Consider the following 13,873-nt stretch of genomic DNA (forward strand, 5'->3'; position numbering starts at 1 on the left):
TATATGTTACCTAGACCAATACTTATAGAAACTCAGTGGAAACTTTTGTAAAATGACATATTTTTTCTCTTGTTAAGTTTTTCTCTGCTTTTTATTTTAAAAATATATTTATATGCTACTTGAACTTTTAGAGAATGATAAATCTAAGTATTTTACATTTCTTACGTAATATAATTAATTTTTGTCCACGTTTTTAACTTGGTTTATGTGGTTTGGTGAAAATGAAAATGTAATGTGGAATGAAATTAGAAACATTGAAACCTTGTCGAAAATATGTTTTGTTTTACCTTTTTAACTCGATTTTAATGTTGGAAACAAAAAATTGTATTGTTTGAAGAAAACCGCACCAACCGATCCAACTTAAAAAAAAAATGCGGATATTTCCCCAGGTATAAATAGAGTCGTCATCATCATCGTTTATTCCACAATATATTGGGCGGGAAAAGAAAGTGAATGAAAGTATAAGAAAACCCCAAACGCGCCTTTTTCTGTCGTTTCGTTCTATTCCGATTCCGATGTCGAACACTGAAACCCTATCCCTAATTCACGAAATCGAATCTCTCGTCTCAGATCAACTTCAAGTGGTATTCATCTCTCTCTTTCCAATCAAATCTCTTCAATTTCCTCTTACTTATTTTCCCCCAATTTTCAATTTCAAACGCTTTTTATCAAATTCCCCTTTTCTTTTATCCTATATTTCTTTGATTTCATGAAAATTTGTTTAATTTCAGGTTTCATATAAATGGCTAAGTCGCAGTTATCAGATATCATCAAATGAAGCAAAAAGGTAGGGTTTTTAGTTTTCTGAAATTGATGGGTTTTTTTGTGTAAAAAGCTTTGTTACTTTGTGAAATTGATGGGTTTTTTTACTATGGTATGAGTATGTGAAAAGTTGAAAATTTCGTTATATATAGGTTGCTTCGGGAGTTTGTTGAAAAACATGAGGATGGGTTGGAAGTGGTGTATGCTTTGTCTGGTTGGTTAAAGAGTAGTATTCCTAGCTACCATGTAAGGCTTGTTACTGGGACAATGCTTGCAGGTACTATCATCTTTTTTATGTATAATAATTATAGTTGTAGCGACAATTTTGAACTATGACAGTTAGACACGAATCTGACACTGATACATCGACACTGATGATGATTTTGAGTAAATGCCGTGGTGTCGTATCGGTGTCAGATACTGGGCATGTCTTAAATTTGAAGTGTCGGTGCTATATAGGATAGGTACCGGACATGTCAGACAGAGACACAATACTGACACTGCTATGGACACTCATAATCATGTGAGAAAATTAAAGTGATAAAGTGTAATTATCACATGTGTCAGTGTCGTATTGTTGTCAGACATTAGACATGCCTTCAATTAGGAGTGTTGGTGCTGGATAGATCATGAAAAATGATTTTGACTTTCCATTAATTGTATTTTTTTTCCCTACTGCTTAATACTTTACTGTTTGATGTTTTGATTTGATGTGATATCATTAGCTTTTGCTATATCTTTATTTTTTATCTCATAAACTTGGTGTGTTTTCTTCATAGTTTTGTGGCTGTTGAGTTTATGCTTGTTTGTTTGGTTTGAGTGTCAAGCTTTGGGGTCAGGTTGAAAACAAACATAACTGATGGTGATGGATGTTATTTTTCAAGCGAACTGTTGATTGTCCTTTAGCATCTTTTTGTACAGAAACTGAAGTAATTGGTGTTTATTAATTCTCCTATATGAAACCATGACATGAACCAATTTGGTGTTTTTCTGATCCATCATTTTGGTCTAGTCAATTTTGTCTCTATTTGAAAAAATGCTTATCAACAAACTCAATTTAGATGTTCAGTTAAAAAAAATTGGAAACATTGTTGTCAAATGAGTTTTGAGAAAAAATTTCCTGTCACTATGGAGTGCCTTACAAACATTAGGAAGTAGGAGTAACATGAAACTGATTCTCATTTTTTATGCAGAAGCACAGGAAGAGTTTGATGGGAAATGCTCAGTCCAGGTATATAGTGTGCAAGCTAGTATTCCAAAGGATGCAGCTGTGCTTTGGAATGCAGAATTCATTCAAGCAGAAGAGCTCTTCAAGCAGCTTTCCAAAGTTGATAATTGCTTGGGAGACAATAGGTAGGTTCTATGTCTTCAGAATATGTATATAGTATTTTAATTTTTTGATAATGAATATTGATTGCTTTATAAAATTTATGCCCGCAGACTTGATGCCACTCATACTGAAATGACAAATTTTCTGTTTGGTTCTCTTTGCCAATGGGGATTACAACACTAATATATTTTGTACACTTGAAAAGAGACCAAAAATATTTTGGGAAACGTTTCTGTGAATTGCTTTAGCAGGAGTACTCAGTGTCACCGTAATATACATTCAATAATTAAAAATGAATCTATTTTTCATGAACTATATGATTTGACTAAATTTGTCGGCAGTGACAAACTATCACTATTACATGTTCCAAAACTTGGTTTTTTTCTCCCTAATAATGTTTCTTTCATGTGACCAAAAAATGGTTCAGTGTCAGTAGAAATTCAAGAAACCAAACCAAGATCCTTCCATCTTCTGCTTTTGGAATATGCTCTCCACTATTGGAATGATAGAGCGCCAATTTAGTGTTCATAAAAAAAGATTAGCATTAAGTCTTTCCATTGCTTTTGTGGGGGTTTCAGGTTCGCTGGAAGACCTCTTTCTCACCCCTTGTGCTATTTTCTTATCATATATTTGTTTTGTTAAAGTCTTCTGATATTAAAATGTAGAATGGATGTAATATGATATGATTTTGGTTTCTATTTTGATATGAAAGAGTGAAAGATAGAATGATGTGAATGTGTGATGCATCTCTCCAGGACATGTAATTGCACAACATTTTAAAAAGAGATGAGAAAGCTGCTTTGAAAAGTAGGGGATTTTTTTTTTGTTTTGTTTCAGATCAACAAAAAGTGCTTCCAATAAAGCTTCTGAATCAATGTCATTCAAATGTATTTGATTTTTGTAGCCAGAAAAAAAAAAGTGGTGGTTTGATTTTGCAGTTTTTAATTCATTGTATGTATGTGCAATGAGTTGACCAAAATAATCAATCTAATATTTCAATCTTCTGGCAGTTTCTTTTTACTGTTGTAAGATTTAATTTCCTCAATAACTTCATTAATGAAGAATGTGGTCACTGAAAATGATCATAAGAATTTTCTTTTACCGCCAGGTGCTCAGTCTTGAACTCTGAACAGACACGCATGCGTTGCTGTCTTATATGTGTCTTTGCGGTTTCCTAATTCCTGGTGGCTAACTAGCATATTTTTCAGGTTCTGTGGGATCTCTAATTCTTTTGTACAAAGGGTAAAAAGGAACGTGGATGGACAACCGGCAGTTTCTGCCACTCCAGAAGTAAAATCTGTAGTAGGCTTGGGACCAACAAAGAGTAATGTTGTTCACCAACCTCCTAAAAACATAGCACACAATTCTATTGCTAAAGTTGATCTCAAAACACAGAATGTGGTGAAAGATGTCAAGAGTGAAAGCAATGGTACAGGAAATGCAGGAGTTCATGATAACATCAATAAACCTATTGCAGAGAAAGAAAAGTCTCTTCCCTTGCCCGCAGGCAAAAAGAAAGGACAAGCTGATAAAAGTGGCTCTGTTAATGGAGGTTCATTGGCAAGCTTCTGGGGTCGTCCATCTGCAAAACCCAAGCCTTGCGCTGTGCCAGAGGAAAATAGTAACATGATTTCAAAACCTGCAGGTTGGTTTCCATTCTGGTTTATTGAATATATTTTTTTTAAGAATTTTCAAATCCTTCTCGATGATTATAGTTATGATAGCAGTAGTTATGTAACATTGCATCTCCAATATTTTTACTGACATAATTAAATCCTTCAGAAGTTGTTGAAAATGGCCAAACTTGTGCTCATGAAGCAGTACTGGGTGACAGTGATGACGATGATAATCAAAGTGTCGCCTTAAGAAGATCATCCAACAGGAAAAGGAAGGTTGTCTTTGATTTCTCAGATGAAGATGAAGATGTCATCAGTTTAGCATCACCTGAGGTCCCTAGTAAACTGTCATCTAAAGATTCCAAACAAAATGACAAAAAGTCATTAGAGAAAGTTGCTTTGAATTTTGATTTACCGGTAGAAATTAAACCATTGGTTAAGGAAGAAAGAGTAACTGAGAAAAAAGTTTTCCAACCACCAAAAGATTTATCAGTTATCAGCAAGTGCACAAGTACTGGGAAATCATCTACTGAGAAGTTGCAGAGCAGTGCTCCAGAAATTTGTGTAAATAAGGATAGTGCAAAAAAGGTCTCTCCAGGTTCACCTAAGAGGAGAAAAGTGATGAAGACCAGGATTGATGAACGAGGAAGAGAAGGTACCCTTAAATGCATTGTTTTAACTCACCAGGTTCTTTCTTCCATATTATAGTGTAGAAGTCACCTTTATGTATGACTATAATATGTTAATTCTGCACTTATGTTTTGAACCTAGTTCTTTACAAAAATTTCACTTATATATGCATGATTATCGGGTGATCCTTATCAAAATTTTCACTCACTATAAGTTCTTTTGTATTATATATTTGTATTTGTCTCTTCTTACTTATGTTTATTCTTCAGTAACTGAAGTAGTCTGGGAGGGGGAGGAGACAGAGCCAAAGAAAGATGATAAGGATACAACTAAGAAAGCTGATACGGTTGCGAAGAAAGCGGACAATATATCTACCAAAGCTGTTAACGGGTTAGTGTTATTCTTACATTTGAATTGAATGGATGAAATTTTGGAAGCAATCAATACTTCAAAGGCTGCATGACTCCTTGTTAGGTGTCCCTTGAAGTATTGTTTCGCAACTTGCACAGTCTTGTTTCTAAAGTTGCTTCAAGGTTTAACAAAAAAATTCCTGATTTCATGATATTAAAATGAGTTTTACATTGATATGAGCAATTCATGAGTATAGGCAGTTCATTGCTCATTCTTACTAGCTGATTGTCCACTTTGGCCAGCAATAACATTTTAAAACTTTTAAGTTTGTAGACATCCCAACTGTACTTTCAATCTGATTTTATGGTTTAAACTCAAATATTTTATTTTTGAAACAAAAGTTTACTGTTTTATTGTAAGTTTAAAGCTTGACAGTGATTGACGACTAACTTTATTCATTGTAACTTTACTTCCAGCGCACCGGCAACTAAGAAGCCACCAGCTACATCAAATACTACTGGAAGAGGAGGAAGCAAGAAAGCAGGAAACATAAAGGATCCCAAACAGGGCAATATTCTTTCATTTTTCAAAAAGAAAGTATGAAGGCATCTTCCCCAAGAATTACGATATTCAAGAGACGATCCTTCTAGTAGGATAATTCATCAATGTTACTTCGTTTGTGATTGTGAGGATTTTGCGTTATGTAGATCTAGTTCTATTTTAGTTTGGATGTTACCTTGTAATCTGTATTCTGAATAGCTGAAATACCTTAAATGTGTTGTGTATTTCCCTTTTCTTGTTATGTACAATGAGTTGTGGTGTGATGGTAGTAAAAGTCTAGAGCGGACAGGGTAACAGTCACTGCAGTAAGTGATTTCAGCAGTTAATTGAGATTGGATAAAATTGCTAACAAGCGACTGCATTAATGTGTTTGTACTGGTGTTTGTACTAGTACAAACACATTAAAAGTGTCGCATTCAAAGTGTTTTAAGTTTGTACTAGTACAAATTTATTTTTAAGAGTTATTTTTTCTTTGAATTACTGCATTAAACTGATAAGTTTGTAGTAGTTCTTAAACACATCAATGCAGTAATGGTGATGACAAAAACACATTAAACTGGGACAAAAATTAAATATGTCCAAAAATATATGAGAGTAATTATATATAAGTGGACTTCAAATATGTCCATCTATTCAAATGCATTTTTGGACATTAATGGTGATGAATATGTCCAAAAATATGTTCAAAAATATATAAGTGGTGTTCAAAAATATATTTCAAAAATATATAAGTGAGTGTATTTGGAGAAGACAAAAACAGAGAATATATAATTACTTCATTAATGGTGATGAATATGTCCATCTATTCAAATGCATTAAAATGCTTTCCAAAATTATATATTCTCTGTTTTTGTCTTCTCCAAATACACTCACTTACAAGTGTACAAAACTTACTCTGACTCTAATTCTGTGAGTCTTGCTGAGACAAGACATGGGTCCACTGTACACAACTAAGAATAATTTATACATTTTCCTTTCGTATTTAAAAATGCTCTAATTTATTCATTAACTTAATCTCCTTAATTATTTCATTTATTTGTTTATTCAACTGGTTTGGTTACCATGAACCAAAAATCTGAGTTAAATGCCGTTGTGTTGATTGTGATATACCATCCAATTTTATATTACAAATAAACAAAAGCCTTTGCGTTACGTTTGCCACAAGAGGGTCTTATTCAGAACATTCTCACATGAACGTTGAAAAGAAATTTGTTTTAAGCACTAAAAGATTAACTAATATACAATTCAGCATTAACTTAGCTATAAATACATGAAAAAACTTGGTAAATACACAACACTTGTTTCCCACATTCATCTACCAATTATTCAACCTTGTTTGTTCCCATTATTGTCACATTGCCCTAGCTACCATGGTTATGAATAATCAATTGCATTATATTCCATTTGCATTGTTTCTTTGCTTGGGATTGTTGAGTTTTCAAGCTACATCTCGAACTCTCCAAAATGACCCTATGTATGAAATGCATGAGCAATGGATGGTACAACATGGCAAAGTCTATAAGGCTGCACATGAAAAGCAAAAACGTTTTGGAATATTCAAAGAAAATGTGAATTACATTGAAGCTTTCAACAATGTTGGAAATAAATCTTATAAATTAGGACTTAACCATTTTGCTGATCTTACCAACCATGAGTTTATAGCAGCTAGAAACAAATTCAATGGATATTTGCATGGCTCAATCATAACTACTTTCAAGTACAAAAATGTGAGTGATGTTCCATCTGCAGTGGATTGGAGGCAGGAAGGAGCAGTGACACCTGTGAAAAATCAAGGCCAATGTGGTAAGTGTCTTTTTAATATTTTCTCCAATTTTATATGTAAGATAAAGTTAGGTCAACAAAAGTTGATGTATCTTGTTCAAATTTTATATCAGATACATAAACTTTGTTGATTCAATTTTCTTTAATATATAGGGCCAGAGGGAGTGATAATAGATGTGATTACTTTATTATATCCTTTTAATTTATACAATAAGTAAATTCGGTTTCTCAATTAAAAAAATAGTAATTTTTTTTGGATAGATAGACAAAATGGCTTGCACACACTAGTGAATGAGTCGAGGTTCGAAGCTTGGTCACATTGTTTGGCCTAACAATTTCATATAACTATATTTGTAGGATGTTGTTGGGCGTTTTCTGCGGTTGCATCAACCGAAGGAATTCATAAGTTGACCACAGGAAATTTGGTCTCTTTATCAGAACAAGAACTTGTTGATTGTGACACAAATGGTGAAGACCAAGGTTGTGAGGGTGGTCTTATGGATGATGCTTTTGAATTCATCATCCAAAATAATGGACTTAGCACTGAAGCTGAATACCCTTATCAAGGTGTTGATGGAACATGCAATAAAACTGAAGTAGGCAGCTCTGCTGCAACCATTTCCGGGTACGAGAATGTCCCCGTAAATGATGAGCAGGCATTGCAAAAAGCCGTAGCTAATCAACCGGTTTCGGTGGCCATTGATGCTAGTGGCTCTGACTTCCAATTTTACAAAAGTGGTGTATTTACTGGTTCATGTGGAACTGAGTTGGATCATGGTGTAGCTGTTGTAGGTTATGGTGTTGGTGAAGATGAGACTGAGTATTGGTTGGTGAAGAATTCATGGGGAACTCAATGGGGTGAAGAAGGGTACATTAGGATGCAAAGGGGTGTGGATGCTTCAGAAGGACTATGTGGCATTGCAATGCAACCATCTTATCCAACTGCATAATTATAAGATTTAGACAACATTATTCTTATGTATAGTTCTGTTGTATTGTATTTATGTATCGTCTACCTGAATATTTGTACTTGTCAATTGCTATCTATGAAACACGAAAACTGATACGAACACAGACATCGAACATGACACAGATACTGACACGCTGACACTACTAATAATTTGAGAAAATCACACGCCTAATCCAAAGAGCGTCCATGCTTCATAGATTACTATAATCCGTTAGCACTCTATAAACCTTGAGTCATGCCCTAGCTTGGGTGAGCATGATCAATCTCACGCAACCTTTTTATCATAAAAAATAAAATATATAAGAGTGATGAAATCGTTCTTTTAGTTTTTAAACTTGGTTTAAAATTTACAAATCTGGTTTTAAAACCAAATTTTCAAGTTTAAATATGATTTTGGAAAGAAAAAGAATGTTTTTAAACTAGTTTTTTGATAAAAAATGATTATGGCAAGAAACCCAATTTGGGAAATTGTGTTGGCCTAGCGCTGTTGAGCAAGTCTTTTTTCATCAAATACAGATAAAACCAATGTTTTGAGTAATGGTCAAATTTCACTTAATTCATCAAGGAAGATACAAGATGGAGTTTGTATTTGCCAAAGAGTGATGATACTTATCAACATCATCTCATACAGAACAGACATAATTTGTTGTTTAATAAGGAAACATAAAGTCAAATTTGGACATGAAAAAAGTTGCTACCCTATGAAAGTTACCAAATCAATGAGATAAAAATATACATGATTTACAATATGCTTCAGATGAATGTTACTATAGTTATTCCTTGTTATTAACTTTCTTGAATCATGTTAGTTGGCTCGCTCAAAACGTACTTAGGTAGCTCGTACTTTGCGCCTGCAAATATTATAACAAGAATCAGAACAAGGAAACATTGATGAAGGAAAATACTGCAAGAAATTAACATGTTTTTCTAGCCCTATCATAACAAACACAAGGCGCAATAGTATTTCCAAATTTCAAAGAATTTTGCTTTTGTAGTTTCACTACTCTCAAGCCAAGCTAGTGTTACCACTTTTACTGTACTTCTCCTGATTATACTTTTCAAAAGCCTGTTTGGAATTTGTAAAAGAATCTTAAAGACCCCCCAAATGGTTGGTTTACATTTTTGGGTAATAAATTCTGACGAGACGTTTAAAATGAAAGAGTTCTGATAGTGAGAAAACATGTTTTATGTGGTAGGGCAGCCAGGGTGAGAAAGGTAATGGTGGGGCTCCAGGGAAATGGATTGTACACAATCACATTATGTGGATCAACATCAGACAAGCCATGTTCCAAAAATAGGAATTCATGCTGTATGATTATGATCAGACATTTGAGATCAGATTCGTTATTGCATAAATACGTGGTTATCCCGACTGTAGGGAATCTGAGTCTCGGGCTACCGGGATTTCTGAAAAAGTGCAGTGTACTCCACCACCATAATCCACAATAAAGAAGGGTGTCACATGATACAACCAAGCCAGCATACCTGGACCACATTTAATTAAGGCGAAAAGTATGGTGGTGCTGTTGGAAGCCCACATGATTCATAGGAATGGCATAAAAGTTGCTCCAGCCTTTTCATTTTAATTACCAATTTCTTAATAACTTTTAAAATCAAAGAAAATTGAATCAACAGAATTCTTAAACTTTTTATTAAAGACAGATTTAGATTATAGAAACCAAATCATGTTATATTGTTTTTATTTATAGTTTTATTCAAAACATAGTAAATAGTTGAATGCAAGATGAACTAATTACTTACCTCTTTCATCATAGCATACTGTCAAATCAGAACTCTGGACAATGACCCCAGCACTATCCACAATTGCTTGTGCTAAAGATAGATCAGCTTCTGCAGCAGCTCGAAGAGCATCCCAAATCTCTAGCGTGCGGAAAATCAAATGCAGATTTCAGTTTACTTACAGTAATTATGGTACAAATGAAACAAAGCGAAATGGTTGGCCGCACAAAATAGTTTACAGGAAATATACTGGTTAATACTTTATTATTTACAGGAAGAGTTGATTATTTGAAAAAAATAATTTTTGAAAACCAAATACAAAGGCTGATTACTTGTTTTCTTGATTTTCTCTCTCGTTTTTTCATCTTAAAAGTGAGAGTTATGGCTTCAAAAGGAACACTGACCCAAAGGAAATAATCCCTCGTTCCTTCCTCATCACCGTGGCTATGGAAGCCAATTTTCACCTTTGTAGTGGAAAAAACTCAACTCAAGTCAAAGTGAACACCATGGTCATTCTTGCAATTGATAAATACAAAAAAACTTGGACCCCTTTTGCTAAAAAAAAGAATAAGCCATAAAAAAAAATATTGAAACCCAGTTCTAACGCAACATGAAGAACTTCAAATTAATCAATCTACAAAGTTCAACTTCAATCTCTTCTAACACAACCAGCCCTTTAGTCTCTTTAAGCTGAAGCTTCATGTCCAACTTATTTTTCCAGATAAAAACACTTCAATCTTATTCCAAATTCATGACACTATCATGTGTGTGAACAGCAGACAATAGTGAAGACTCTAAATAAAAATCTTACGAATAAAATTATATTTTGACATATTTCTTGTTGTTGGTTAAATATAACTCGAGATTAAGGGTCAGCTTTCTATGCATTCTCTGATTGGAATATGAACTAATAGAATTACCAGTTGTGGTTGAGATTACATGTTAACTTATATCTTTAATAGTTACCAGCCCTATTGCAGAGTTGTCAAATATCAATTTGAAGAAATTGCTATTGTTCTTCTGACATACTATTTAGTACAATGTATCGTCAATTAGTGGCTTTAGCAGAGCACTGTAGCACTGTAGCCCGGTAGAATTTGAACAAACCGTTATTTTTTGTAATCCCCAATTGAAAACACTGCCCTATTGTACAAAATCAGGTCTATAAAGGTAGAGGCAACTTAAGAGATGACCATGCTTGATGAGATCGAAGCGAAACGGCAAGCTATGAATTTTAATCAGGAAAAGTAATCTAAACAGAGAAATCAGAGCAATGCAGTTAACCATTAGAAGTGAACTAATTCATAGCAAGCAATCATTTCTATTTAAACTCCTTATATTCCAAGTCAATTTAATTACAAATAGGAATTGAAAATAAGTCAATTTAGTACCTTTCCGACCACCATAGTGAGGAGCGGTGTCCCAAAACTCATCGCGCAGTTGTATTAGCTGAGTCTTTGTTATTGGCTGAGGATGCTTCCATGGCTTAGGCTTACGGATCTTCTTTACAGTCCCTGTTAAAATTGTTTCAAGTTTATGTTAAAGGAAGCCGAAATTAAACTTTATTCTAAAAACTAACATTGCATCAGGAACAAGCATTTGAATTAACGAATGACAAGAACAATCGCTATCATCATCATTATCTAAAGACATTTTACACAATGTGAAAGTTGTTTATCATCATCATCGTCATTCTTCTTCTTATGAAATGCTTAAAACAAACTACTGCAATTCAACAAAAATATCAAAAATCCAATCCAGAAAACTACCAATAATTTAGAATATCAAAGGTATTAAACTAATCAATAATATTTACCCTTTCCAATTACACTAATCCAAATTTCAATGCCTGTTTCACATGAAAATCAAGATAAACCAATTTCAATCCACAATTAACTAAAAACTTACCAATCAGATTTATTTATTTTTTACAAAAAAACAAATAAGAGAAATAGACAAAGTAAAACGGTTAATTTTAGCACATTATAAAATTCAAATATTTGCAAGTTATCAAAGAAAACCATTAGCAGCAACCAAACAAAATTAGATTGAAAAAATAAATAAATAAATAAATGAACATTAAAAAGAAATGTTATCAATATAGTCACAAAGGGTATAATTTTCAATAGTATTAAATATTAAAAAAAATAAAGTTGTTAAAATAAAATAAAGTAAATATACAAGAATCTATAGAATTGAGTTGTTCTTGATGTTAAAAATGAAATTTTTCAAGCTATCATCAAATTCAGATTTTGAAAGCAACCCAACATTGAGAAAGAACTGATTATGAAACATAATTCATAAAGAAGAGATTTTGAAAAGAATCCAAGATGAAATATGTGAGTTCAGATTAAGCAAATAACAATGCAAAATAGAGAAAGAAGATAAAGTTACCATCAGCTTTAGCTTGAGAGGATCCAGCACAACCCATTGAAGAAGAAGAAGAAGATGAAGCTCTAGAGAGAGAGAGAGAGTTTTTGTTTAGAGTGAGAGAGAGTCAATGACGTAAGGGGTTTTGAGAAGGAGTAAGAATCGGTTGTACACTCTACAAGCTCGCTTTTTGTTGTTGTGAAATGGAGAACCTCTTCTTAATTCATTACTTAATCATTATACACGTCACCCAATACAAAATTTAATCAAATTTTACCTCAAAAAAATAAATTCAAATTTCTTTCTTTTTTAGAGAAAATCTAATGATATTTTATTTGGTCAAAATTCATTAATGATCGTATTTGATTATAAATATTTTGGAATATAACATAATCAAATAGATATTTAATTTATTGTTTCTAGTGGAATGATCCTTATTATAATGAGATATAATTTATTTTTTTTATTAAAATTTAAGTGATACTATAAAAAGATAAAATTATAATTAGAATAGTTTTTTTTTTAAAAAAAAGTTCAAATGGAACGTATTAACCGAAAATCATAGTCTTTCCGCATAAGAAAATGTCGTAAAGAATCCTCTTTTGTTAAAAAACTCTTATATTTCTTTCGCGTCAAACGGTCCGGACACAGGATAACCAAATTAAGTTAAGGACAGAACAAATTTCTTTTTTTAGAATCCACCCAAAGATCCAAATTGAAGTAGACGGTCCTTGATATGAGTCAGCTGAACTGAAACTAAATCAAACCAATTGTAAATATCGAACTAAATTTTACCATAATGTTGTGAATTCGATGAAAAAATCACACGAATAATTTGATGTGTGAAGCAAGTTATAATCAAGCAACCAAAACAGAGTGTATGGAAGTTATAATCACAAACCAAAAGTAGAAAACAGCGAGAGAAAAGATAGAGAACACACGAATTTGTTTACCCAGCTCGGTCCAAATTGACCTAGTCTGGGGGAGAGAGCAGTCCTCCGTTTCACAATAATGATGAGTAACTTTACAAAAGAGATATCAATGGGTTACAAGAATAAGTCTCCCACCTAATTCTACCCAAAGTCCCAAACCAAGAGACTCAATCCTAACAGTGTTTCCCAACGTGAATCAACCCTCAAACCTTAGTGTTTGTTGCCAAGAGACAAACTCTATACAAACTCTAGTTTTGTTGTTGCCTTTCTAAACCCTTGTTTCAGCCCCCTCTATCTCAATGTTTACTCTGTTACAAAGTCTATATTTATAGTAAAAGCATCCCTCATAAATTGGAACCAAATCAGGCCCATAAAAATACGTTTTATTTTTACTCTTCTGCACAAAATCGTGCTCCGATTTTTTACGAATGGAAAGTGTCAATTCTGCTTCAAAAATCGTACTCCAATTTTGACAGCTTCACCAAACTTCAATTTCTCCAATTTTGAGTCACTTTCACAACAATCTCCACCTTGACTCTAAACTAGTGATGATTTCAATTTAACATCAACATTTTGCTGCTCTTTCCCTTGCTTTCCACTACACCATGTAGCTCCACAAGTTTACATGTTAGCTCTTCTACCATCGGAATGCTTTCCGCCTCTTGAAGATTCTTGCTTCCCACTAAGCTAAGAATGTTAGGAAGCTCCACAAGTACACACCTTAACCTCTTTAGCCATCGGAATGTCTTCTGCCTTCTCGAAGAACCTTGTATCCAAACTACACTAGGAATTTCAGGTAGTTCTACAAGACTATATCATAACCTCTTCA

General features: G+C 33.4%; 3 protein-coding genes across 4 annotated transcripts; 2 read left to right on the forward strand and 1 right to left on the reverse strand.

Moving 5' to 3' along the window:
- Window positions 1–415: 415 nt before the first annotated feature.
- On the forward strand, window positions 416–5,529 carry LOC11408397 (DNA polymerase delta subunit 3). Of its 2 annotated transcripts, none has more exons than XM_003596265.4 (8): window positions 416–584; window positions 732–787; window positions 915–1,039; window positions 1,956–2,115; window positions 3,301–3,737; window positions 3,875–4,363; window positions 4,608–4,728; window positions 5,166–5,529. In XM_003596265.4, exons 1-8 carry the CDS (start codon window positions 516–518, stop codon window positions 5,290–5,292), a joined length of 1,584 nt encoding a protein of 527 aa, XP_003596313.1. In that variant the 5' UTR covers window positions 416–515; the 3' UTR covers window positions 5,293–5,529. The 2 variants fall into 2 exon arrangements, with proteins under 2 accessions (XP_003596313.1, XP_013464562.1); XM_013609108.3 differs by having other exon boundaries at window positions 3,878–4,363.
- A 1,005-nt stretch (window positions 5,530–6,534) lies between these two features.
- On the forward strand, window positions 6,535–8,106 carry LOC11405272 (zingipain-2). The gene is made up of 2 exons (XM_003596266.4): window positions 6,535–7,053; window positions 7,390–8,106. Exons 1-2 carry the CDS (start codon window positions 6,621–6,623, stop codon window positions 7,980–7,982), a joined length of 1,026 nt encoding a protein of 341 aa, XP_003596314.1. The 5' UTR covers window positions 6,535–6,620; the 3' UTR covers window positions 7,983–8,106.
- Window positions 8,107–8,530: 424 nt separating this feature from the next.
- On the reverse strand, window positions 8,531–12,314 carry LOC11405273 (ubiquitin domain-containing protein 1). Its single transcript, XM_003596267.3, has 4 exons — window positions 12,137–12,314; window positions 11,134–11,256; window positions 9,764–9,883; window positions 8,531–8,853 (listed from the first exon to the last, which is right to left on the reverse strand). Exons 1-4 carry the CDS (start codon window positions 12,171–12,173, stop codon window positions 8,789–8,791), a joined length of 345 nt encoding a protein of 114 aa, XP_003596315.1. The 5' UTR covers window positions 12,174–12,314; the 3' UTR covers window positions 8,531–8,788.
- Between the last annotated feature and the right edge of the window lie 1,559 nt (window positions 12,315–13,873).

This window comes from Medicago truncatula, chromosome 2 (genome assembly GCF_003473485.1).
Source record: "Medicago truncatula cultivar Jemalong A17 chromosome 2, MtrunA17r5.0-ANR, whole genome shotgun sequence".
NCBI classification, from domain to species: domain Eukaryota; kingdom Viridiplantae; phylum Streptophyta; class Magnoliopsida; order Fabales; family Fabaceae; genus Medicago; species Medicago truncatula.